Source organism: Pseudonaja textilis, chromosome Z, assembly GCF_049901715.1.
Source record: "Pseudonaja textilis isolate UNSWEBS1 chromosome Z, rPseTex1.2, whole genome shotgun sequence".
Classification (NCBI taxonomy): Eukaryota; Metazoa; Chordata; class Lepidosauria; order Squamata; family Elapidae; genus Pseudonaja; species Pseudonaja textilis.
In genome coordinates, this window is record NC_142008.1 from 39,800,645 (window position 1) to 39,828,312 (window position 27,668).

The window sequence follows — 27,668 nt, forward strand, 5'->3', positions numbered from 1 at the left end:
GCTGAGCATCACATAGCAGTGCAATTACAATTTTTATTATGTATATGCATCTGAGAAGTGAAGTCTAGCATGTGAAAAGAGCCTCTGTTTTATTTTCTGGATTATTCAGAGCTGAGTACAATATCTTGTCCACTCCCTGAGATCTCTGAATACATTTACCAACAGGAAAGTCATTTGGATTCATATAATATAAAATTCATATAGTATAAAAAGTAGGAATAAGGAAAAACAAAGAACACCCATTTATCAAGCCTTAATGGAAAATAAATTATTGATTTGAATGAATCTTTCTTCATTTCTCTTATACTTTCTGATTCCAAAATGTATGTGTCATTGCTATTTATGACTGGGGAAGAATCAAGTCTTCATGTTCACATATGTGCTTCTGACAGCTATCATGCATGTATTTAGAAGTTATTATCAAGAACAAAGTAAAAATTGGAACTTAACTTTCATGAATGTATGATGTAAAGCTAGATATGTTCTCTGAATAATTTATAGCCCAGTCTACAAACCAGTTAAACTGGAAAATTTGCATTTCAGCTCACTCTTTTAGAATATGCTTTATTGTAACATAATAATATTAGCATTGCTTTTTTGTGATAAACAAAACCCCTCCCCCTCCCCCATTTTTGAAAGAGAGTATGTTGCTCATTTCTGATATTAAATCAGCAGAGTTATGCTTTTTTCCAAAATCAACCTTGGAACTTTAGCTTGTGACTTTAGCTGTTTAGCTGTTGCTGAACTCCAACCTTGATTATCGCTGAACACAGAGATTTATGGGAATTGGAGGTCAATAAATTTTTTTGTATTCCTGTCCTACTGGGTTAAAAAAAATGAAAATGTAGCATACTAGTTGGAACTAAAGCTATTGGGCGGAATCTCAGAAGCTTACAATTAGCTAACCTCTGTCTGTATGTGGACTCCATGTTCCATGTAGCTATGTTCTGGTACCTCCCCCAAAAGCCAGAAATGAGTAGGGGACTCAAGTAGATGTTGTGGGCAGTTGAAAGGCTATAACTCGGAATGTAACTGACCTTGCAATTTTCTGGGTTTCTTTTTTATATCAGCATAGTAGATAACGTTTAACATACAAGCATTTTCATTCTGCCAAACGAAATGAGAAGATTGAATAATGGCCACAGGATGATCACACTATATTCACAAATCTCTTGTTTAAGATTTTAAATACTTTTACTTTAAAGAGGACAAAATGATTTATTAAGTTCCTCTTGTACAATATTTGAAACAAGTTGAGATCATCCCATTTCATAATTGTAGCACTGTCTATTTCTTGCTGATTTTAGAAACCACAGAAATATTTTAAGATGAACTAGAAGGCAAAAGATTCCTGGATATGTTTTCAAAGTTTGCACTGAAAAACAAAACACTGCATCTGCTCCTGGCATGAAAGTCAGCAAAATAGCTTGTTTTGTTGTTTTTCCCCAGGATAGCTTTCATGTTTTCCTTTTCCTAAATATTAGACTATTTATTTGCACTCAAGGTAGGAAAATTCTTTTATCTCATTAGGTACTATAAACTAAAGCAATTAGCATACTGGAATTATAGTACCATCTTTTTTTAAAAAAAAACCATGTCTTCAAATATTATTTTTGGAGAAGTTCTTCATGTGTTTTAGACAAATAACAACAGGAACAACAGTTGCTTGGAACTCAGTATTGATGCTTGTTGCTTACAAGAGCACAGCTCCACATGCCACAAGCCCATGGTAAAAAAATAAGAAGCCAGTCTTTGACAGTACCCTATTGGTAAATGCTGAAAAGTGTCTCATGTTTTGTATGTATATCTAAAAGAAGTTGCTAAGAATTTGTTGTCAGTGGTCTGATTTATGCCTTTCCTCTTACAGCTGTTGCTTTTACTAGCAGTTTTCGACTTCCCAGAGATGTTCATCCATTTAACACTGACTTTACAGTACAAATATAATTTCCCACCATTCCAGGACTGGCCAAAGCAATCCTGAGATGACTCCCACAAATTAAATTAACCAACAGATTGTAACTTTGATCATCCAATTTACAATTGTTTCCAAAATAATAGGAGGGCATAATCCATATTTGCTTTTTAAAAAGTGCTGAAGAACAAAAATGAGAGAGCAGGCTAGTGGTTGCCCTAACAAAGCACGAAAGATAAAACTGAAAATCCGTTGTGTTTACTTAAAATTAAATGAATTAAAGTTAGCTAATACATTTCTATGTTTTTCATCTTCCCCACTTTTTCTAGTTATAAATTAGAATTCCTGGGGAATTTTTGGAAGAGCTCTGAGGTCCCATCCAAGGGTTTTGTGAATGTCCACATATGGTGAAACCTTGTAAATGAGATAAAACATTAAGCAGAAATTTTGTTGCTACTGTTAACCAGTTCTTAGTAGCAAAACATGATGACGCTAAATAGCAAAGAAGGGGTATAGAAAACCTTGATTGTTTGCTGCAGTCTAATGGTTGTCCGGGTTATTGCAAGCCAGCCTTATAGCCAGCCTTATAATTGATATATGGAATGATTCTTTTAAGTCAAATATGATTTCTGAAGATTTCATGGATTCATTGCATTTTCTTGAAATAAAGTAGAAATGATTTTTTTTAACCGTCTTGTAGGATTTTTTTTTTTCAGAGCTCTGAAATTTTCTAGTAGCTTTTCACTGAAATATTAGCTAAGTCTCTCCCTGCTAAGCTATTAGCAGGATAGCTATTACTTACTCAAATGCTACGGGAGATCAGTTTCTTAGTTTTCCAGTCTCCCAAAATTCTTTTGCTATTTGTTTCTCTCTCTCTCTTTCTCTTCTTGCTATTTTTTCTCTTGTCCCTATTTATCTTTCAGACAAATTTGGTCCAATATTTTTGCTGGGGCAAAAAATGTTAATGGCAAATCTTAATTTTGCCATTGCTTTCAAACATCTGATCTAGTTTCAAGAACATGACTTGGAATTGTATTATTTATTGTTTGACTTAGCTATCAAATTTCTAGACTGAATAACTCCAAATTCTCAGGATGACATGACATACACAGAAGCTATAAAATCATCAATAAAATCCATCACATGGACAAAACAATAACAAATCCATTCCACGCTAGCAGAGACAACAACATAAGAATAAATCATATGATGATACTTATCTGCCTTGGAAATAAATGAGTCTTTCACTGCTGATATCTGAGTGTTCTCTGAGCTTGGTTATTTTCTTGCAAACTTTTATTAGCAAACTAGGTAAAATTGTCAGTGCTAATCAGTTGTTATGGTAAGTTGTGGGATCATAGAAATCTCAAATGGAGTAAACCTCAGTGGTAGCTGATAGATCATGAATGATAGAAAAAGCCCATTTTCTAGGCCTTAGTACGTGCTATTGCCTAATCAACAGGATCCAAAGTGGGCCAAGCCTGTCAAAGCTTGTCTTACAAGAGAGGCATAAACCACAGAATAATTTCTTTCTTATCTTAGTTGTTGTCTCACAAGTCTGGATAATAACATGTGCAAAAAATAAACAAAAATTAATATACCTACAGTACAATTAAAACAAAAATAAACTAAATTCTAACACCATATAATAATTAAAAAGTAAAAGATGGCATTAAAATGTTCTTCAGAAAAGATCATTTTAACAACCTCTGAAAGTCATGAAAGAGAAGGCTATAATATACTGATCTTCCCTGGCTTTGCCCCTGATGAACAACACCTTCTATCCTTGGCTCCCATCACTTTCCAGAATTGTGGGCCCATGAGAATCCCACCTCTCCAAGTGCTTTAGTGGGCAGGGCCAACTCAAGCTACTGATTTTGTGCTTTTGCAGGTATAAACCAATACTCTTAGATTACGCCTGAAGCTGAATTGGTAATAACTGCAGAGCCTACATTGTCAGTGCAACATGCTCTCAATATCTGAAGCCAGTTAACACCAAAACTGCAGAATTCTCTAAAGGTTGCAATATGCAAATGATCTTTAAAGCAATCCTCAATTTGATGCCATTCACAAAAGTTAAATAATAAAAATCCTTTATTTCAAAAATCATGATTTGAACATGCAAAATTTAAAAAGATTCAGTGTGTTCCCATTAGATAATTTTAGATTTACAGCTAATTTGTTCTTAAGCTTAGATATAACATTTAGTTAGAATTTATGTATGCTCTTCTTTTCTACATCTATATTCACTAATAGGAAGCTTATAACAATTTATTCTTTAAATATGCTTCTCTCTAATGTGTTAACTCCTGCCATATTTTCTGGCCACAAATTCCATAAATTTAATTATGAGCTTTTTCACTCAGTACCTGTTTAATTTATAGAATGTAAAGAATGATTGGCTTTAAGAGTGAGATAAAATACATTCTTGGAAGATAAGGTTTGTCAGTAGCTATTAATCATGATGGCTGTAGGCCTTGTTATGTAGCACCAGAAGCATATGCTGGGGATCACAAAATAAAGCACTATTACATTAGGCCTTATGGTGGAAAAAGGATACAAGAACTAAATAGAATTATATTCTGATATAAATTAAAGCAATGTTCTTTATATTTTCCTATTTTATGTTCTTATAATTAATTCCTTGTAATATTCTTTTTATACAATGTTATCTCAAACGGCAAATTAACATCTAAATCCTACAGTAAACAATGCAGGATGGTTGTTAAAAATTGTAGTTAATTTGAGGGATGGACTTTACACTTATTTGCACCTGTACTCTGTATTTTATATGTTCTTTATTGTCTGAAGTGATGATTGTTGTTATTTTACCTATTGGGTGTTTCTTGGAAAAATAAATTTATAAGAAAAGCTTTTAGATGACACTCCTTTTTAATATACTCCAATTTGATTGCATTTCTGTACATTGGCACTACATATATATAATTATATACAATTTCACCAAAGCATCATTGAAAATTTAAATGCTAGCTTTCAATCATGCTAAGACCTACTTAGGGAATTCCAAATGTGGAATTATTCCAAGCATCCAGACCTATTTGGAAATATTTTAATTTTTGTGACAGGCCCTTAATTATAATAGCCACATATGTAATAATGAATCCTTATGTCCACATGTGGAAATCTTTATGCTGGTTGTTTTTAAAACAAACACTTTAGCTGGACAGAAGGAAAATACCATACTCCATTTCATTGCAATGATCCTGAAAATTGAAGTGGGGATTTTCTCACACAGGCAGAAGCTGGTAACAAAATTTGCTATTAACTCTTTGTCTCTACATTTTGAATTATGCTATCCTTTGATAAATTCTACAAAATTTGCCATTAATTTGGACCAATGGTCTTGAGAGTTTAATTAGTTTATTGTGAAATGAATTTTTGTAGGTAATGGCACAAAATAGGTAGTCAGTTAATATTCTGGAAGATAGAAAGAATTAATACTATAGTTAAAGATATTAGAATACTAACCAAACTATATAATAATTATGTACTGAAATTTATATAGTGAATGAACATGTATCTTAATTTTGGTAAAACACAAACTTTATTTTATTAGAATGCTCCCAACTTCAATATAATTATATAGGTCATTATTCATATCAAGCAGGACAGATCTTACTGACAAATATAAATTAAAATGCAAGTGTAAGAGTTAATTATAGTTTTTATGGTTCCAAGCTGGCATGAGCTTTGTGCTTAAACATATTCCCTTTCTTTTCACCTTGAAGGCAAGAATTCCTGTTTCCTATTTTGTTTCTTTTCTGAAAAGCATTTAGCATTGTTTGAACAAAACACATCTTGCTCCAGATGCTAAATATGAAGAAAGTTTGGATGAAACTCTGTGTGTTTGTGTGTGTGTGTGTGTGTGTGTGTAATCTGGTGGTTTACAGTTCAGATAAATGATCTGAATTGGGATTAGTCCTTCACAAATTATTCCTGGCCGACATGGGCAAAACTAGGCTGAGACCCACCCCAAGATGTACTTCAAATGTGTAGTTTGTCTAACTTTTTCTCCACTACTGTGTGGAGAACAGATGCCAGTTTTTGGCCTCTCTATAGAAAGAGACTGTCTCAGAAATGCTGACTGAATTCTCAAATTGAAAATTGGATTTCAGTTGTTCTACTCCTGGTCTCTAGAGTGAGAATAAACACCTGCAATCATGCATGATGAACATCTGGATGGAAACCTTCACCCTCCTTCCGCGTTGTATTAAGACTTGGTTTGTTTAGCAATGGTTAATGAATGCAGTTGCAACTGAATTTATTCCTGAATGAATGCAATAACAACTGAATTTGTTCTTGAATTTGTTCCTGTTCTTCTAAACCTAATGAAAAACAATCATTGTGAACCAAAGAATTACCACCTTATTGCATATATTTAAGCTACAAGAAGACAGATTCTGACTGAACAATAGGGGAAAAAATCTCTTGAGAGTAAGCTATTCAAAAATATAACCAGAGAAAGTATGTGTTCAAGCAGAGACTAGACAGCCATTTGCCTGGGGTGCTTCAATTGGGTACTTTTCACTGATTCATGATTTAAACCATCATCTATGATTGTAGGCCTCAAATAATCACTGGGGGATGCTGGTAACATTATAATAATGGGAATATGTGATTTTGGAAGGTTTGCTTGAGCATTTTGGAATGGTTGGGAGCCAAGGGAAAATATATGCATGAAGCCCAGCATTTTCACTATTTTATAAATGGTAAGGAAAAAATAAACTCCTAACAGTCAAAAATTTCAGTGGTTTGATCTGGGAATGGTTCTGATGGTTCCAAAGAACATAGTGTGGTATTTCCCACATCTTCCATAAACCATGACTGACTGGTTTCATGTCACACACTGGAGTTGAAGTCCACACATCAAGTTGTAAAAGTTGAGAAATACTGCATTGGATATCCTAAAGGTACTTTACAAAAGGCAAGTGGACTTTCTTTGCTTTTCCTGGAAGATATTTCACTTTTTGTCCAAGAAACTTCTTCATTTGTGACTGAATGGTAGGAATGGAAGGATTTATATACAGTTAGAACTGAAGAAGCTTCTTGGATGAGAAGTAAAACATCTTTGAAGAAAAACAGAAAAAGTCCAGTTGCCTTTTGAAAAGGCAACTTTGGGACAACTATGACCTGGATGACTAAAAAAACAGGATTTTTCTCCACTCATAATCAGATATTTTTCCTGCAAATCCATCTGGATATCACATTCCACTAAAACTTTGCATGTTTCTACATGAATGGATGAATAGGCAGATAAACAGACATAGCAAAAATGTAAGACCGAGCTTCTGACCTACACTGGAGGTTTGGACAACAATTAGCCTGTCCTTTATTTTAGGGTTAATCACAAGGTTGAAAATTCAGCCAGTTTGAAACTAAGGGCTGAAATGTCACTTTCGAAACAGGGTTAAGAAGGTCACGCAGCTGCAAATAATAATAGCTCGATGAAAATCAGATTCTGACTGCAGCCCACTTCAAGAATAACATTGGAACAGGAAGCAAGCCTGTGTGATATTCTTAGCCATAAAGCCATACACATTTTTGTGGATATTTTATTTTGCTGTTTGTTTTAGTTTCCAAGGTGGAAAACAAAATGAGCTTTCTTAGGTCTAATTATTTCACACCATTCCTTACCGGTGATAGTGCAATGGTAAACTTGTGGTTTGTACTATCAAGAAGGAATGTATGTAAAACAAAGAGGAAAACTGATCTCAAAATTATTGCAGGGATGATCTTTCCAATAAAGTGGTGGTTGCTTCATTTATTTTTTTAGTGTTTCTCTGTGGTCTAGTGGGATTGCTCAAAAGGTATGCCTATTCTGTTCTAATTAACCAAAATCAAATTTAATATTGTCCAGATGTTTATTAAGCATAGATGTTGCTGAAGAATGATTATCTCTCAACTCCCTTCCTTTCTTTCTACTTACAGCAAAATAAAGTTTCCTACTCCAATTAAGGTGTTGACACCTTCATGTTGTCATTTTGACAGTTCTGTATATAGTCTGTTCTATAGCCTTTGAATCTCCTAGCAGTCTCCCATCGAATTATTAAAAGGTTTTTGTTCATTTAGCTTGATTAGCCTAGCTTGATTAAATTATACTAGCCTTCTGATCCATCCTTTAATTATTGTGTTATAATTGGCTCTGTCAAATTCTATGTTTTTTTTTACATTAATCTCTAACAAATATGCCCATCAAGGTAGCAGATGAATAGTTAATAGATCTCCCACCTTGGGGAATCAAGATAGCAGATGAATAGCTCAATTAATACTTCAACAGAATTAGATAATATATTTTGTGATAGGACTATTATTATTTTTTTCTTGTATATTTAAGTATATTCCAGTATACTCACATCTACTTGTGTGCTGTGCACTAACTGCCATTGGAACAAATATGTATCAAAGACACATCAGAAATATATAAAAATATGCATAGCCAATTCATGAAGCCAAATGCTTTTTTCCCCATTCCAGAAATTGGGTAAATTAGCCTTTAGTAAATTCATCTTAGCCCAGCAGTTCATAGTACCTAGCTGAGATAAGTTTACCTTCGAAAATAAAAACTAAGTAAACTTGCTTGAACCAGGATTATACATTATCCAGAAATCTTGGGGATAAAGATTTTGCCTGGAGAGTTTTTAAAATATTGCAGAAGGAGGCTGGGAAAAATTTATTTTATATATTTTGACTGAGAAAATTACACGGAAGTATCTATATAATCCCTATAGTCAAGCTCATTTAGAGAAAATCTTCCCTTTTCCCTTTTCTATTATATTAAACTTGACTTCAAAGCAATTGTATGTTTGGGCATATGTTTGCCATATTATTTTAATATGAAGGATATGGTTGGAGTAATGGTTCAGGCTACAATAATGTGGTCACTTCTTCTGCATCACTAAACAAAATCACATCTAAATTAGTTCTGATAGGTTGGTTTAGTGTTGTCCTTATGATTTTTATTATTTCAGTTCCCTTTATTTATTTATATTGATTTATTCTGAAACAAATGTGTTGGATAATGTGAAATGTCATTATTTTCAATATCATTTTCTTGTAGATCAGTCATCGTGAGCCAAGACGAGAGAACATTTGATTCTTTGCTAAGGTTTTTAACCTGGAGTAACTAACTCATCTGTACTGTATTCATATTAAGAGGTAAACAAACTACCATACCAGTTGAAGACATATGATTAAATGGTAGATTATAGTCATTCACTGTGACCTGATAAACTCAAAATTTCTCACAACAGTATCAAAAACTTAAAAATAGAAAGACATTATGCATGTTTAACATTGCAGTTCTAAAAATAATAGATCCAGCACAATTTAGTTGTAACAAGCATGATTGTATTTATTATTTATTTAGAATGTTATAATGCCATCTTTCTAAAAAAAGATTTCTTTCTATACCCAAAAAGTATAGAAATAATAAAAATATGGTTTAAAAAAATCATATAGTAATAAGACAGTAAAGTGTCTTATTTTTTAAAAATACACTAATATTCTTTAATAATTCTAAATTAACATTATTATATGATAGCGTTTTTGAAAAGAGAAAATAAAGATTGTTTGTAGTTCCAAAGAGAGGTTTGAGTAACATTTAGGAGCTTTTCCTCTTTGCCTAACTAGAAGTTCAAATTTGGGAATTCTTTGATAGGTCCCTAAGCAGGCCCATTAGAAGACAATTCTTCAAGGATCCATGTTCTAAGTCACAGAAAGCTCTGAATTAGCACCTACAATTTATAAATCTCAGAGGGAATAAAATCCTTTCAGAATAGGCATAACAATGTACAGATATGGTAAAATAAATACCAAAAATAATGTACGCAACCATTATCTTTTGATGGCAACTGAGGAGTAGATATGCAATGGTTACGAAGACCATTACTTGACCTAAGAAACATCAAAAGACAATGTCTATAATGTTTTGTAGTTCAAATGACACCTTATAACAGTGTTTCTCAAATTCAGTAATTTTAAGATGTGTAGATTTATATCTCTCACATGCTTGCTGGGGAATTCTGGGAGTTGAAATCTACACATGTTAAAGTTACTAAGGTTGAAAACTCTTCTTAGAGCAGATGGTATTCTTTGCTTGGTTGTAGCCTGATAGGCAGTGGCAAGATTCTGGAAAATAGGAAGGCATTTGAATATCTCCATAAGGTGGGAAATTAATTGGAAAACTGCTTTAATGGAACTTAAATTTCCCACCCACATGCACACAGTGTACAAGACATCTGTATTATAATAATGTAGAATATGATTTTATCCTACCTGATTTAATGAACTGTATCAATAATGGTGTACACTTATTTAGTCCTGGGTTCTAGGTTCCATCATCATGTCTGTTTTTTTTTATAGTGTCTTTACTATATACCAAATAAAATGAAATACAGCCTTTTTTTTAAAGTACTATTTTACTACCATGGAGTGTATGCCTTTGGACAGAAAAACAATTTAGTGTGGTTGCTCTTCCTCCAACCATTATTCTTTTAAAAAATATACTATTAGCTTCATGAGCTGTGATGGTGCAGTGGTTAGAATGCCATATTGCAGGCTACTTCTTCTGACTGCCAGATGCCAGCAATTTGGCAGTTCAAATCTCATTGGCTCAAGGTTTACTCAACCTTCATCTTTCTGAGGTCAGTAAAATGAGAACCCAGATTGTTAACTCTATAAAACCGCTTAGAGAGGGCTGTAAAGCATTATGAAGCAGTATATAAAGCTAAGTACTATTGCTATTTCTATTTTATGGCACATTAGACAACAAGCTATTTCATAGAAAGATAAAAAATGTGAGATAGACAGCATCACTACCAGCTGACCAACTTCACCCAATGGAACTATATCTATATAGAGGGAATTGTGGGGTACTCCAAGGTTTTGCCTGAAGTTTAGGACTAGTGGGCAGGATTGTCTTCCAATATTTGAAGAGCTGTCACAACCCCTCAGTGCTTGGTGACAATCTCAGGTGTTCCTTGAAGCACTCGAGGGCAGAGTGAATCAATGGATGGAAATTAATCAAGGACGGAACCAACCTAGAACTAAGAAAAAATTTTGACACTGAGATTAATCAGTGGAATTAATCAGTGGAATGACCTTCTTCCAAACACTGGAGAGTTTGGACAGCTATTTATCCAGAATGGCATGGGGTCTCGTGCTTAAGCAGGAGGTTGGATTTCAAGACCTCTTGCAATTCTATTATCTTAAAAAATACTCAGAACAGCTCTGATACAGCTCTTCTTACTTTCAGTAAGAATATAATTTGTTGCTCCTCTTTGTTATTTATCCTGTAATCAAAAACAGTTTTTTTTCTGTGTAAGATGAATGAAATAACTTTTTTTCACCAACAATTTCCCTCTTTCTTAAATAGTGTTTGAAGAAGAAAATAATACTGAAACAGTGACGGACTCTTCCTTGGCACCCTCTTCTTGGTCTGCAACTGAAGAATGTAAGCAAGTCAGCTTGGTTCCCTCTCTTGATAAATGTAAAATGTAAGTTTCTCAAAGTTTTGTTAATACAAAACATTCTAAAAGTAGAATGAAATGAGAAGCAGCATTTTGCACCCCTGATAAATAAGTTGTTTTGTTTAATACAAACATATAGCTGTGGCATTCACTTGGTAGATCAACCTATTTCAAAAAGAAACATCTCCAGTTAACTAAAGGCATCAGAAAACTGAGGTAAATTTATCTTGATTATCAGCTCCACCAAATTGAAAATCAAATAAAAAATAGTAATGATGTAACTTTAAGAATTGTGACTTGAGTACACCTTTCACATAAATTGCTATGACATACAATATCCCTATGCAGCACCTATCTTTTTCTCATAGATGTAAGCCAAATCAATTGAGGAGTAGGTGAATCTGCTTCAAAGAAATAGTGGCAGACTTGACTTTTGCTAATAAGGACTATAATAATGAGATAATAAGTAGTCAATTGAGTTAATTTGTTTCACATACATTTGTTCAGTATTTGATCTGGACATATTTATAACTTGATCAGGTAATGAAGACATTTTCAATCTATGCAAAGATGCCTTGAAGAGCTTTTGATAATTTTGGAATCATCAATATGTACCACTATAATTCTCTTCTTTTCAAATCTATGCTTAGTGATAATCTTAGATGCCGGAGTACCATAGTAGTCATTGTAGCTATTGTATTTTTTTTTAATGGTTGAAGTAATGAACATTTTTATATTTTTATAGCTAGAAGTTGAAATCCTTACAGTAAATTCCAACTAAAAGAAGAAACCAGGTCAAACAGCAGTGAAATTTGGGAAGATCTCAACCTGTTTCTGAGAAATGAATTCGCTGAATCAGTCAGAATTGTAAATCCCAAAATAGCACAAAACGTACACGTGGAAGAGAATATGAAAAATATTCTCTTTAATTTGTCTTCAAATTATAATAAAACAGTATTACTGTAAAATTGTTTTAAAGTATAAAATTGAAGTTTACCAAATGGAAAACTGTTGGAAATGAAAAACAAGTAAGCTTTCAATAATAGTTTCCACTTCTATTCATCTGTGTAGATGAACAAATAAAAACAAAGCACTTTCCAGACCATGGGTGTCAAACTCAGATTTGTGCTTCTGCAGTGTGTTTCCTCTATCCCAGTTCCATTTTTGCTGGCATAGGGCTGCAGGAGGCCATCATGATGAAAAATGACATCGAGCTGGCCATGCCCACTCTGACCAACCCCTCCAACCTCCCCACAACCCTGATATGGCCCTCATGAAATTGAGTTTGACATCTCTGTACTAGACTAAAATATGACAAGCAATAGCCAAATGTTTATTTGCAGACAGACAACATGTTTTCCAAACAGAAATTCAGATGCTATATTCACAAGCAAATTAGTCTCTTACCCTGATTTTTTTTTGTTTTAAAAAAATTGAAGGACCATCTTTGTTTCTAGTAGCTTCTTCTCAGTGAATCTAATTCTCTATTTCCAGAAATGTGGAAATATAGGGTCATCCTTCTTTCAGAGTAATTTAGTATTTATACACTTTTCATTCTGAAATTTTATAATATTTTGATGGGAATGGTTGATAGTTTCAACACTGAATCCTAATTTTTCTGACCTTTCTGCTTTTAAATTTATTCATATCTATTTATATATTGAATATCTTTTTAGAAGTCTGTGTAAATATCATTGTGAATTTATTTGTTAAAATTCTGTATTAAGTCATAGACATGTTCCATTGAACTGTTTTTATTTTCGAGTATATGCTTGCAACTTATGTCTCTTAACAAACATATTTTTACAACTTCCTCTTATAGAATATGTTTTTGTCACACTTTCTCCAAATATACTTTTTTGTAAATACTTTCTAATTGGTAAAGTTGCACTGAAAAATTTAGAAAGCATATGTATTGGTGTCAACTGTATTTCAGTTATTAAGTTATTAAGTAAAAAAAATAGTTGGAAAGGTCTATGTTAAAATGCAGACTTACCTCAGCTATTGTAATATTTATTTTAACTTCCAACCACAGTAACCAGATGGTTGAAATATATAATCTATCACATCTGCAGAAACCAGTGTGAGAAGTCTGGCCTGTATTTTCCATATCTGCTAAAGCTATGGATGGCTATATTGATGGGTTTATTTTTTCATTCCCCCTTTTCTTTTAATGTGTAGATTTATGAAGAATCAAAAATGAATTTGGAACAAGAGAGACCTTTTGTCTGCAGTGCCCCAGGCTGTTCACAGGTGAATTAAACCTGCAAAAATAAAGCTGTAGTAGAGTTCCACCATGCTAACCTATCATAATTTCAAATTTTATTATATAATTTAAAGTGCTCTTTCCCCTTGCAGCTTCATGCCATAAAACACAAATTCATAATAAATATGGCTATTTTGGTTAGTATCAATGAACATGCCTCAGAACAAGTTACATGCCTAACCAAAATATACCCATAAGAAACATTTCTTCATTAAAATATTTTATTACATTAATGTAATCTAGGTTTTAAGATTGAATAGACCATAAGGGTTAAATAACAGTTATCCTGAAGAAAACATCTGAAAAACAGAACATTTGAGGATGCTTTTTAGGATGGATAATCATCCTTTTCTGCATGATATCCTGGAAGAAGTAAAGCCAGATAATTCTGAAGGAGGCCTCCTCCAACTTCTTACGCTGTGTTGTTTTGTTCCCTGACATACTTGTAAAAAAAAAAACCAGAGCATGCCTATAAAGGTCTAAACCATTCATATGCATGAAGTAATATTAAATAATTGGATGTGCAAAGGGTATTTTGCAAAGGACATAGTCCCAGCTGATGTATGTCCGCTGAACACTTGTATAGATACAAGGGACAATATTCAAAGCTGTTGGTACTCCCTTTCTCATCACAGAAATACTTTAATGCTTGCTCACCTTCATCTGATCTGCTATAAGAAGCACCACTTTTGAACGTTTCATACAAATCTATTAATAAGGTGACCAACCATCCTCCTTTAGGGAGGACAGTCCTCCTTTTGTAAGTTTAATCATTTTATTTATTTATTTTTGTTAATTGCTTACAAGATAACAGGTATAAGTAAAAACATAGTTATGAATACATGGATACATATAAGAAAAATAAAAATAAATAAAAGAAACAATAGGACAGGGACGGTAGGCATATTGGTGCACTTATGCACGCCCCCTACAGACCTCTCAGGAAAGGAGTGAGGTCAATAGTAGACAGTCTAAGGTTAAAGTTTTTGGGGTTTGGGGAAGAAACCACAGAGTCAGGTAGAGTATTCCAGACATTGGCCATTCTGTTGCCAAAGTCGTATTTCCTGCAATTAAGTTTGATGCGATTAACCTTGAGTTTATATCTATTGTTTGCTCTTGTATTGTTATGGCTGAAGCTGAAGTATTCATTGACAGGTAGTAGGACATTGCAATGTATGATTTTATATACTATACTTAGATCGGACTGAAGGCAGCGTAGTTCTAGGTTTTCTAGGTCTAGAATTTCAAGTCTGGTGGCATAAGGTATTCTGCAACAAGTGGAGGAATGGAGAACTCTTCTTGTGAAATATTTCTAGACTTTCTCAACTATGTTAATATCAGATATATAATGTGGGTTCCAGACTGATGAGCTGTATTCGAGTATTGGTCTGGCAAATGTTTTGTATGTTATTAGTGTAATATTACCAGAGAAAAAGCTACGTAAGATTAGGTTAACAACTCTTAACGCCTTTTTGGTTATGTAGTTACAGTGGGCTCTAGCACTTAGATCATTAGAGATGAGTACTCCAAGATCCTTGACAGAGTTTGGATCATCAACAAGGTCTTGACTATTCAGTCTGTATTTTATTTTTTGATTTTTTTGCCAATTTGCAGGACAGAGCATTTATTTGTTGAGATTTGAAGTTGCCATTTGTCTGACCATTCTGATACATAGTCAAGGTCTTTTTGAAGGGTAGCAGTATTGTCTGTGGTGTTGAATAGCTTTACATCATCAGCGAAGAGAACGCAGTTGCTCTTGATATGATTACAGAGGTCATTTATGTAGAGTATGAAAAGAGTTGGTCCTAGAACACTGCCTTGGAGGACACCACTGTTGACAAGTACAGAATTTGATAGGACACTCCCAATTTTGACCATTTGTTGTCTGTTTGACAGGAATGCTTCTATCCAGTTATGCAGGTGTCTAGAGATACCATAAGATTTTAATTTTAGGAGTAGTTTGTCATGTACCACTGAATCAAAGGCTTTACAGAAGTCTATATAGATTGTGTCTATTGCTTTGCCCTGATCGAGTTGTGTAGTCCATATGTTTTTGCAGTGTAAGAGTTGGAGATTACATGACAGTTTTTTCCTGAAACCAAATTGTTTATTAAAGAGTAGGTTGGTTGTTTCTAAGTGGAGGATGATGGATTGGTTAATAATTGATTCCATGACTTTACAGGTGACGTAGCATAAAGAGATTGGTCTGTAATTTTCAATTAGGCTGGGGTCTCCCTTTTTGAAGATGGGGATGACTGTGGCTTATGACCATAGTTTTGGCAAGGAGTTGGTCATGAAAGATTTTTTAAAGATTCTGCTTAGAGGTTCAGCTATGGCAGTGGATAGCTTTTTTAAGAAGTAGGCACATATTCCATCCGGACCAATAGATAGAGACGGTTTTAGATTGCTTAGTGCTTTTTCAACATTGTCTTCTGTAAAATCAATATGTATTAGATGTTTGTAGTTGTCTGTGGTTCGACTAGGAAATACTGGGCATGATCCATTGCTGTTTACAAATACTGAGCCAAAGAATGTGTTAAAGAGGTTGGCTTTAATAGTGTCATCGTTGCTGTCTTTACCACTAAGTTCTTTCAAGGGTGGGATGGACCTTGAGTCTTTTAGTTTGTTGTTTACAAAATTGTAGAAAGTGTGGGTGGAATTGGTGCGTTGAAGGTTTTCTTCTTGTTTAATTTGATAATGGGTGCATTCAGTTCTTATCTGGTGGCATAAATTTTTGTATCAGCTTTTGAAGTTGGCAACATGACCAGATTTGTTTTTCCACCAAAGTGATTTCTTTTTGGATTGAAGTTTCCTTATTGTTTTGGGTAATTTGTTTTTTCTGGTTTTGGGAGTTGTTAATGGCACATATAGTTTGATGACTCTTTTGATAAAAGTGTGCGGGCAGGATGTTGCCCATGTTAGTAGTGTATTTAGCTTGTTTGCATGTTCAACGTCATAATCCAGGGCTCTGTAAGAACTGAAATGTGATATTTAAGGACAATTCACAGACGATGGTTTCAGGAATAGCAAGCTCCTGGGTAACTTGGATGTTTTTTAGATGTAGGAACTTTTTATAGAAAATAGCAACACCATCTCCTCTACAGATTTCATGATCTGATCAGTAAATATGATAGTTTCTTACTGTGGTAATGGAGTCAGGGAGAGGTGCGTTGAGCCATGTTTCACAGACAAATATAATGTCGAATTCAGCCATATTTAGTAAGAGGAAAAATTCAGGTATTTTATTTATAAGGCTTCTTGCATTGAGTAGCTTGCATTTAAGGCCAGTTGTGGTTGGGATAGAGGTAGTTAGGGGCATGTGTGCCTAGTTTAGAGTGATGTTGGATTGGATGGGTTGGGGTTGGATGTGGAGTTTTGGGTTGTGTGACTTTCTTTTGATGCAATCAGCTCTGTAGTCAATTTATAGGTCGTTTTCTCCATTGTCTCCCTCAAAAAGTGTCCTCCTACATGTCCTCCTTTCTGATATTTGAAGACTAATCTGTAAATCTCCATATTTGATCGATGCCAATCCGATCCATTGTGTGTGATGTGACATATTTGTATTTGATGATTCATCAAGGCTCGGTACAGTGCAGTGAATAGAATAAAATAAAATACTCTATTGGCCAAGTATGACTGGACACGCAAGGAATCTATCTCAGTGTAAATACTGTCAGTATACATAAAAGAAAAGATACATTCGTTAAGAATCAAGAATCATAACGTACAACACTTAATGATAGTCATAGGGTACAATCAACAATCAAATCATACTAGGAAACAGTCAATATAAATCGATGCAATTATGAGACACATGTGCTCCACACAGGAGAATTGTTTTGAAAGAGTGTGCCATGCGCAAGAGTGCACTGTGCGCAAGAGTGCATTGTGCACAAGAGTGCGCCATGCACAAAGTGCGCCATGCACAATTGGCTTTGTTTTTTTTCTTTAATTTATTTGTGTCTTCCTTTTCATTGTGAAAAAGTTGGTCACCTTACCATTAATCATTGCCTTAGCTATTCACAGACAGTTTCTCAGAGGATAATAATATCAATAGATAATTTCAATATGTTCATAAGATTGTATATCCCAAAATGTATTAACCAGTGGCAAACCGGAAGACAGAAAAGCAAAAACCACATAGACCAAAAAAATGAAAACTTTTTCTTTGGAAAATGTATAATTTATTTATTTATTAATTTTTTACTCCACTTAAGTAACTTTGGCTGGTTTACAACAGTGACATGAAATATTCTTTTAAACTCTTACATTTAAATAACAAGAAAGCTTTCAGTCACAATTGTTTCCATCATTTAATTTCACTCATTCCTCACATTCCTTATTTGTCATTTTAATGCTTGGAATATTAAAATAAAAAATAAATTTCCAGTCCTTATTTCAGGAGCTGAAACTTTTCACTGTCTTTATCCAACAGCGCTTTCCAACAGAAGACCATCTGATGATCCACAGTCACAAACATGAAATGACTTTGAAGTTTCCTTCACTAAAAACAGACAACATGTTATCAGGTGAGAAGACAGGTATGAGAAAGATATTTAGTTGTCTATTTTGTTCTGATAAGGATGAATACGAATGTTCTGGAGCTATTGGATTGTGTGCAAATGAGGCAAATATAATTGTTCTCTTGCTTTATGCCAGGGGCGTCAAACTCGATTTCATTGAGAACCACATCAGGGTTGTGTTTGACCTCAGGAGGTGGGTGGGATGCGTTTGGCCATGGTGGGCATGTCCAACTCGACATCACTTGTGTCAAAGGTGCACGTGGCAGCCCAAGTGCTCTCCCAGCTAAAATGGGCTCCTGAGCTCCATTTTCAGCTGTGATGGCCTCCTGCAATACTTTGACAGTGAAAATGGAACTTGGGAGAGCTGTATGCAGTCTTCCTGAGCTCCATTTTCACTGGCAGAAGCATCGCGGGCCAGTCCTTTGCTGTTTCCAAGGTGAACTCGCAGGCCAGATCTAAGCACTCTGCAGGCTGCATCTGGCCCATAGGCCTTGAATTTGAAATCCCTGCTTTATGCCATGAGTTAGTTCAGATTTTCTGGTCCATGTACAGCAAGCTGAAATCAACAAAGTATACAGACACAGTAAGTCCCCAAATGACTTAAAATTATAAGTCCAACACTCCTTTGTATAAATTAGTCATAAATTATTTGGTTGCTTGCACTTTGTTGTTGGTATTTGTCATTGCAACACATGACCAATATAGAAACTATTCCCCAAATGTATTAAAAACCTTAAATACCTCCTTCACAGGGCACCCTATGAAAAGACATTTGTTTGACCTTGTATTGTACTGAATCAGATGTCTTTGGGGTTTGAGATTGGACATCAGTGATGTGGAAGCTGGTCACAATATCATGAAAGGAGAAATGCTACTTTTATACTAAAAATTGCGACTTTTAACTTTGCAAAAAAGAAGCAGGAAATCTTCATAGTAATGTTTCTGAACCTTGAAGACTTTAAGATGTGTGGATTTTCTTAAATTTCCCAGTTAGTAGAGTGCTGAGTACTGAGAAACAGTGCTGTATTTTCTCCCCATTGTTTCTTGCACTGTTTCCATTGGTTTCCATTGGTAGGTTTCAGCCCTTGCAACTTGGTTGATTGTAAAAGTTGGAAACCAGCTATATACAACTGGACAGTGGATATAGTTGTGCTAGGAGCTTATTTATACAATAATGCATGTACATAATTGGATTATGGAAGTTCAGAAAGAGGAGGAGGAAGGAGAGAGAGAGAGAGAGAGAGAGAGAGAGATGGCAACCAACCTAGATGGCTTCCAAAAGAATTTTAAACAAATAAGTTACTAGTTATGAAGTCTATATCTTAACTCAAGGATCAAAGACAGCCTGCAATTGGTCCTGCTTCATGTTCTGCTGTTGGGCTTCTCACAAACACTGGCTGGTGAGAAAGAAGACAATACACTAGAGAGGCTTTTGGACTAATCTATAAGATGATTCTTTACCTAATCTATTTCCTCATGTTTGCATGGAATGCATAACTTATGTCTGAACAAAATCTGTCTTGCTTTGCCATCTGTTGTGGATAGTGAAAGTGGTGGTGATAGCAGCGGTGAAGAAAATTCAGCTCATATCTATTCCATATAAAGTAGTATACTTTTCTGTTCTGTTTAGCTCCCAATCCTCCACAAAAACGTTGCCCAAACATTTGCAGTTAGTATCATACAGATGTTATATATTTCTTTCTTTTTCTTTGCCACATGGTACTATCTCAGTTACTATCCCTTTTCTAGCCCTGCAGGAGATTTGAGGTGGTATATTGTACTGTCCAGGTGACATGGCCCATTTAGCATACTAGTTCCTTCACTGCAAAATGTAGCTGTTCAGCTAAAGATTAGCAGTACATTACATTAAAGAACAAGCATTTTCAGTATTCATTGCAGTACCAACTTAGTGTAGTGATTAAGGTACCAGTCAGAAACTGGAGGGAGACCATGAGTTCTAAGCTTGCCTTAACTATGAAGTCTGCTAAGGGTTAGTCATTCTCTCCAGCCCTCGAAGGTAGGCAAGAGCAGACCATTTCCAAAAATCCTTGCCAGGAAATCTGCAGTGACTTGTCCGGGCAGTTCCTAAGAGTTAAGACTGGCTTGGACTCACACATGCATGCACACACAAGGCACATAAACACAAACACACACACACACACACACACACACACACACAGTGGTGGATTAAGGCTCGCTGGTGTCCTAAGCGCTGACAAATCTTGGTGCCCCCCTCCTATGTACATACTGTACAAATGAAGCCAAGCTTAGGCTACATAAAAGTTTTTGCGGTGCCCCCTTTGGGCCTGGTGCCCTAAGCATCTGCTTAGTCTGCTTAATACATCACTGCACACACAATATATCTTTCCATCACCACTTTTCCTCCATCCATTATAGCTTTTAAAGAGCAGCATGCAGAAACTTTAACAACTTTTAAAATTCCTATTTGGACATTAATTCCATGCATACTAAATAATCTTTCCAGTTGTTTTCCTAAAATAAAAGTCAAAATGAATAACCTTGCCACCTTATTTAAAAAAAAAATGAAAGTGTGCTCAGCTCAGTTGTTTACTATAAGTATACTTTACTATAAATGCTATCACCTCCTTAATGAGAACAATATAACAATTTGGGAAATATCTTCACTGGAAACAATCAAATTAATACAAAGCATTGATATGTATCATTATCCTTTATTAGATGAGAACTTACAAAAAGTGAGAGCTGGGAAAGTCACAAAAAATCAATAAATTAAATTAGATAACCATGCACTTCTAGAGTTTTCCAGAGATTATACTTGGCTACAGGAAGTTAGCTGGGACTATGTGTTATAGTGGGATCACTGAACCAATTCTTACTACTGTGGGCATTACCTCCTAGATAGTTGTTTGGACGAGGACTGCTTAGGGCTAGATTATGTTTGGAATGCCACAGACCATTTCTGATTTAAAAGACTGATCACCCTCAAAGTAGTGTGGTCCAGAAGAGAATCAGAATACCCTGGAGTTTGCCAGAATGTTCTATTTCTGGAATAGTAAGTTTGTCATACAGCTTGGATTTTGCTCTTGCAACAATTTATTCAAAGCAAAGGAAGCCAAACTACATATTACAAGATTGGCTCCCGGGAGTTGAGTCAGACTGTTCATCACTTTTAGACAATCACTGAAGGAAACACAGTAAGTAAATTGCCAAAATGCCATAGGTAAACACACATCAGAAGGGAGGAAGTAATTGTGAGAAGAATAATGTCTTAATGCATTTATCCCATAGGGCACCTGCTCTATTAGAGCTTAATGAGGTAGTTTCCATTTATTTTAAGTATCACAATAGACAATAAGGTTGAGTTAAGGAAAGATTTCTATTAGATGCAGATGAAGAATATAACAAATAATTGTCCACTTATTTTTAATAGTTACAACTCTACTGTATAAGAGAACTCAGCAGCTTAAATAGATACTGAAAACAATATTTTAAAATATTTTAAAATATGCACACTGTTTTAAAATGTTGCATATTTTATAAACCCACATTTTAATTTTTGAATTTCTAAAAAAAAACCTCATTTCTTTTACTACAGGGACTAATCAGCAGTTTTTAAAAATGCAATTCTTGGTGCTTAAAGATAACAAAGCAGAAGTTCATGCTGGTACATTTCATAAATTTACACTTTGTTTTAATCTAAAATTTTTACATTAAAGATAATTGGAACTGTTGAATGCAAATGAAATTAGGAGATTATTTGCAAAACATTTGACAAAGGGAAATTAGCTGGAGGTTATTTTTTCAGAATTGTCTCCAAGTTCATTTCTAATCTTGGTAGTTAAGCATGAAGCAAGCCATGCTGAGTGATCAGTAAGTTTAGCCTGGAGTATTGGATAAGATCCAGAGTGGGTTGGGTTTATTCAGATCTTAGATCTAAAAATCATAATCGGTGCAAAAGAAGACTTGGCTTTTAACATCTCTTGCAGCAATGAGATTTTTCTTTTTTTGTAGATAAAAAGTGAAATTTGATGTCAATGACAATAGCAAATAGAAGAAAAAATATGCACACAATGCATATATCATGCATAAATACTGTATAAACGCCTTAATCCAACTCATTTTCCCCAAAGAAACATGCTTACATTTGCCCCTATGGTTCAAAAACGTGTTCTAAACAGGGAGTTGTCTAAATGGTGTTGGCCTAAGATCTCTATGGGTCCCGCAAAATGCTCTGGACTCAAAGGTCCACAATTTTTTTTGCCACTTTGGGTTGAAAAATAATATTTAAATCTCATTAACAATTACAATAGAAGCACTGAGTGTACAAATTAAATTTTAATATAGAAAATATTGTTACATATAACTCAACAAAAACAAAAGTTCTTTTGAGTCTTCCATAATTTTTAAAAGTGGGAAAAGTTCCTGGGGAAAACAAATTTAAGAAGCTTTTGTTTAGGCAATCCTTTGATAATATATTTGATTTAGCTTGCCACAAATTCAAGATTGGGGGATCTAATTTTCCATATGTGTCTTGGCCAAGAATGAGGAATGATGAAGGTTGTAGCCCAAAAGCATCTGGAAGGCTACACATTACACACCCTGATTTAGTTTAACAGCAATTTTGTTGGCCTGATTTTTTAGGGTGCATAGTCTTTTTTTTTTTAATTTTTATTTCAGTAATTCATTTTTCGTTTGATAGAGAGATATGAGGGAAAAGCTGTTTCCTCAAATAGAAGTAATCCCTCGGGAAATCTAGATTCCTTAAAGTTAAATGTTTTATTCTGAGATTTCTTAATGAAATTTGGAGATGATATATGATAGGGAGAGGCTGTATGCCTTCAGACATACTCTCCTTTTAGACATTTATCTCTCTTTTCTACCTTATTTTTGGCAAACTTGTTTCATGTCATCTGCATCTGAAAAGAATCATAGCTGTAGTTGCCCTTTAGCAAATTCAGGTGCAGTATTCTTAAACATACATAAATTCCCCTATCCATTCCCTCCCGCTATTATCTTCTTTCATTCATTCCAGTCATACATATTTTGATTAAGTACTTTTAGAAGTAAATGTAAAGAAACCAATGCTCCAAGAGATCAAAGATCATTCAGAAAATAAGAGAAAAAATATATTTTCTTTATTTGCCATACCAGTGAGTAGGCCACAGTGAGTAAACACACAACCTAAGTCTAAAAGAAGCAACTAGAAACATAATTAATGAAGAAGTAAACCAGCCCATATTGTCTTCCCCAGACCTATACCTATCATTTACATCAGGGGTCTTCAAACTTGACAGCTTTAAGACTTGTAGGCTTCAACTTCCTCCTCCAGTCATGTGAGCTCATGAATTCTGGAAGTTGAAGTCCACAAGTCTTAAACTTGCCAAGTTTGAAGACCCTTTATCTACATCCTTCCATACACAAGAAGAGAAATATAGTATTCATCTATTCTCTCGCTTTCACACACAAACACACATGCACACGCACATGCACAAACACACACACATGCACATGCGCGCATCTCCCTCAGCTGCACAAATAGCTGTAGAAGAAAAAGCTGGTTCATTTCCATATGCATACTTATGCAAATTGAAATGCTGGAAGATTGATCCAAACAGGATTTTGCTTTAATTATTGATTCCCATATGGCCAGGGCTCTGTTATCAGTTAGAAGATTCTAGCTTTACTTGATATATTTAAATAGAAGAGCAGGAATAAAAATAACAATCATTAATGGTCACTTCTTTTCAGAGAGAATAGCACTGCAAGAGAACACAACAGAATCACAATCTAATTTGATATAAATTCTGAACTACTGTTTTTCTTGCACAGAAGCTGATAACTTCCTTAGATAGCTGTTATTTCAAAAATACTGGAAATATGTAGCTTCTACTAGAATTTATTGTCATTTCTCTGGAAGCCTAACACACATTAAACCTCTCCTAATGGAGCCTTATACTGTATGCCTAAATCTTGTCCTAGAAGAATTCTTTACTTCTCATATTATCTATAATTTTTCTATATGCTAATTTTTGCAAACTTCTAAAAATAGAAATGGTGTAATAAATATTTTTGCATTTATTTACTTATTCATTTATTGCAAGCATTTATATATCGGCCTATATCAAACATTAAGATTTGACCAAGGCTAGAGCAACATAAACAAGAAACAAGAGAGATGGGGGAGGGAAGGGAAAGAGAGAGAGAGAGAGAGAGAGAGAGAGAGAGAGAAACTAAACCATGTATAAATAAATAAAAAAACCAATGTGCAAAATGGCAAACTGATTGAATAGATTCAAATGATATAGAGAAGATACTCAATAATTCTTACTATTTCAGTTCAAAAGTAAATAGGAGGATGTTTTAATCAAAAGTTATACCTAATGAATTGAGTTTGAGCTTTTCCCTGTATCTTTATGGATATGGATTTTCGCAGAGTATTTTTGCAACATTACAAAAATAATTTGTTGTTATGAGAATAGTTTTTACTTCCCAAATTAGCCTGCAGATTTGGGAGTATCAAAGTACAGTCCTGATCAGATCCAACTCTTTTAACCATGGCTTCTTAACATTCTCAACTTTAAGATGTGTGGACCTCAACTCGCAGAATTCTTCAGCCAAAATTGCTGGTTGGGGAATTCTGGAAGTTGAATTCCATGCATCTTAAAGTTGATCAGATTGAGAAACATTGCTCTTAGCTTTCAGATTTTGCTACCTAATCTCTTGTCCACACATCTAAAATTTCCAGAATAATATGTCATTAAAAATAAAAGAAACTGAATCTAAAAGTATTGGGCCTACCACATCTACATGATAAATATGCAACCACTGTAGATAAGATAAAGAAAATTGCATCATAACTTTAGAAACCCTCAATTTTGTTAGCTTTGGGGTAGGTTATCTAAGGAACCAAGATGACATAAATACAACAACCTTCATAGAACTTAATCATTGTGTGTGGTGCACAGTTGATGCTGTTTCAGACAGTGCATGCTGTAATTACTTAAAATAATGAATGAAAGTTGTTTTTATTGCTGTGGAATAGTTTAACCCACTCATATCTGGAGAAATAAAATTCCTCAGAAACAGAGGTGGTATTCAGCAGGTTCTGACCAGTTCTGGAGAACTGGTAGCGGAAATTTTGAGTAGTCGGAGAACCGGCAAACACCACCTCTGACTGGAGGTTTTACAGTATCCTTCCCCTACCACGCCCACCAAGCCACATCCACAGAACTATTAGTAAAAAAATGTTGAATCCCATCACTGCTCAGAAACCTTAGGAAAATATGCCTATTATATTGTATGCACCTCTAACTGAATTGGTGCAACCTAATGCAGAATATACCTACTTTAAATAATAAATAAAAGTAAGCTCATTTGAAGTTGAACACAGGTTTGATTATATCAGATTATATCTCATTTGAAGTTGAATACAGGTTTGATTATATTTTCTTGCACAGAAAATCAATCATTGCATGTTTGAAGGCGTTACATTGTTTTCATCCACATATGTCTCATCAATGTAGACTTCTCCCTTCATGTTTTTGGAGGCACCTATGTAAAAAAACACAGCTGCCAGGGATACACATTGTCTAATCTGTTTGAGTAATGATGTGACAAATAAGTGGAAATAAAAATGTTGTCAAAATAATAAAGGAAAGGAAAGTGAGAGAGATTTGAACCCCTCTGGTGCAATAGGGCAGCCTTTGTTTAAGCACTCCGATTACTTTTATTCTTCTGATTTTGTTATCATTGCATGGAAGTGAAATGTGTCTAATATATAACTTCAGTGGAGCACTCCAGCTGAATAAGCCAAATTCCTGTTATTAAACGTGCAGCAGACTAAACACTTGTGTTAAATATCAGGAATCAAATTACACCATTTGGATCTCTGCTTGTCACATATCTACACTGTAGATTAATCACATTTGTTATGGTTTGGTTTGAAAAGCTTTGGATTTCTTTTTTAAAGTAAAACAAAAGTTTTCTATATCAGTCTCTGAGGTTGTTTTGTTGTTGTCCTTGCCAATCAGTATTTAAAAAAAGATGATTATTTTTTGGCCTGGTAACTAGTGTTTCAAATATCATACATTTCTGTTTTAACAATTCTGATGTAAAACAGAAATAATAAAATAATAGTGTCTTTTTCCAAGACTTCTGTACAAGCAATCCATGACCTACAAGATTAGGAGGGGTTGCATACCTCTTGCATTTTATATGTGCATTTTATTTTTAAAAGAACATGTGCACTCTGTTGCTTTCTTGAAAAGATGTAATCCAGCCTATAACTCATCACATGAAAAAAATTAGTGAGAATGGTTTGTAGTACTCTTTCATTATAGATATATTACAGAAGGTAAAGTTTTTAAATATTGTATATTTCTTGTTCAGGTTAGCTATTTTTGATCTATATTTTCATGATTTTTGTGAAATCACAGCAATGGAATCATAGTCCATAGTTGTAGCATTAATATGTGCACATATTACTATATGTTTGAATCTCACCAAGGTCAAGGTTGACATAACCTTCCATCCTTCTGAGGTCGGTAATATAAGGACCCAGGTTATTGGGGGCAATATGCTGACTCTGTAAAACCACTTAAAGTAGGCTTGGCTGTATATATATTTACTTTGTGAAGTTGATGTCTGTCCACAGCTTGTTTCTAAAATGTGATAGTATTATTTTATTAAGCATAAATGTTCCTTATTTGAATATGGTGGATAGTAGATTCTTTTTTTTCTCCCATGGCCTAACAAGCCATTTTTCAATTTCTGGCACAATTGGTTTCCAAAAATTGATGGCAGAGTTTGCCAACTAAAAATTGGCAGTAAACTGACATTTGAAGAACAGGATCTTTTTGTTTCTTCTAGTCTATACCTTGGCCTTGCTTATTTTTGCACCACAGTCAGACCCACAATTTGCGTACAGCTTTCAGAAGAAAAAGAAGTAAAATAATCAAGACAGCTTTTGGACAGTAAAAGTCACTTACAAAGTAAGCATGCTGAGGGAAAAAAGAGCCTTTTGTACTACTGCTCCTACAAACATCTGTACACAGACAGAAAAATACAGGGTCCCATCACAAGTGCAGGCGGATGGGTAAAAATAGATGCTGGCTGATTGCTGTGTTTTTCAATAGTAAAACAGGTCAACATATACAATATTAGATTGGCAGTCTAACTTCAGGCAGGAGAAGTAATCTGTTGCTGTGTCCACCTTGGCACTATGATGAGAGTAGCAATAAACTGAATGAATGACAACTTTTTTTCATTGTTTATCAAGCAACCATTACACCATGTTAAGAAGAGACTAGACATCCACTTATCTGAAATAATATAGGTCGTCCTGCTTGAGTTGTGAGCTGGACTAGAAGACCTCCAAGATCCCTTCCAGATTCTATTCTATTCTATTCTATTCTATTCTATTCTATTCTATTCTATTCTATTCTATTCTATTCTATTCTTATTGCCTTCCCTACTATCTTTACCAAATCAGTATCTTT

General features: G+C 34.5%; 1 protein-coding gene across 8 annotated transcripts in view; it reads left to right on the forward strand.

Annotated features, from left to right (window-relative positions):
• CREB5 (cAMP responsive element binding protein 5) overlaps nt 1-27,668 on the forward strand; it is a 268,675-nt gene that overhangs the window by 55,602 nt on the left and 185,405 nt on the right. For 5 of the 8 annotated variants that reach the window (XM_087918363.1, XM_087918367.1, XM_087918370.1 and 2 more), the window contains exons 3-6: nt 8,991-9,088; nt 11,307-11,427; nt 13,582-13,653; nt 18,102-18,195. In XM_087918363.1, the coding sequence (XP_087774489.1) occupies nt 13,600-13,653; nt 18,102-18,195 (148 nt within the window). In that variant the 5' untranslated portion in view covers nt 8,991-9,088; nt 11,307-11,427; nt 13,582-13,599. The remainder of the gene's footprint in view (nt 1-8,990; nt 9,089-11,306; nt 11,428-13,581; nt 13,654-18,101; nt 18,196-27,668) is intronic. The other 3 variants (XM_087918368.1, XM_087918364.1, XM_087918366.1) reach the window with 2 other exon arrangements.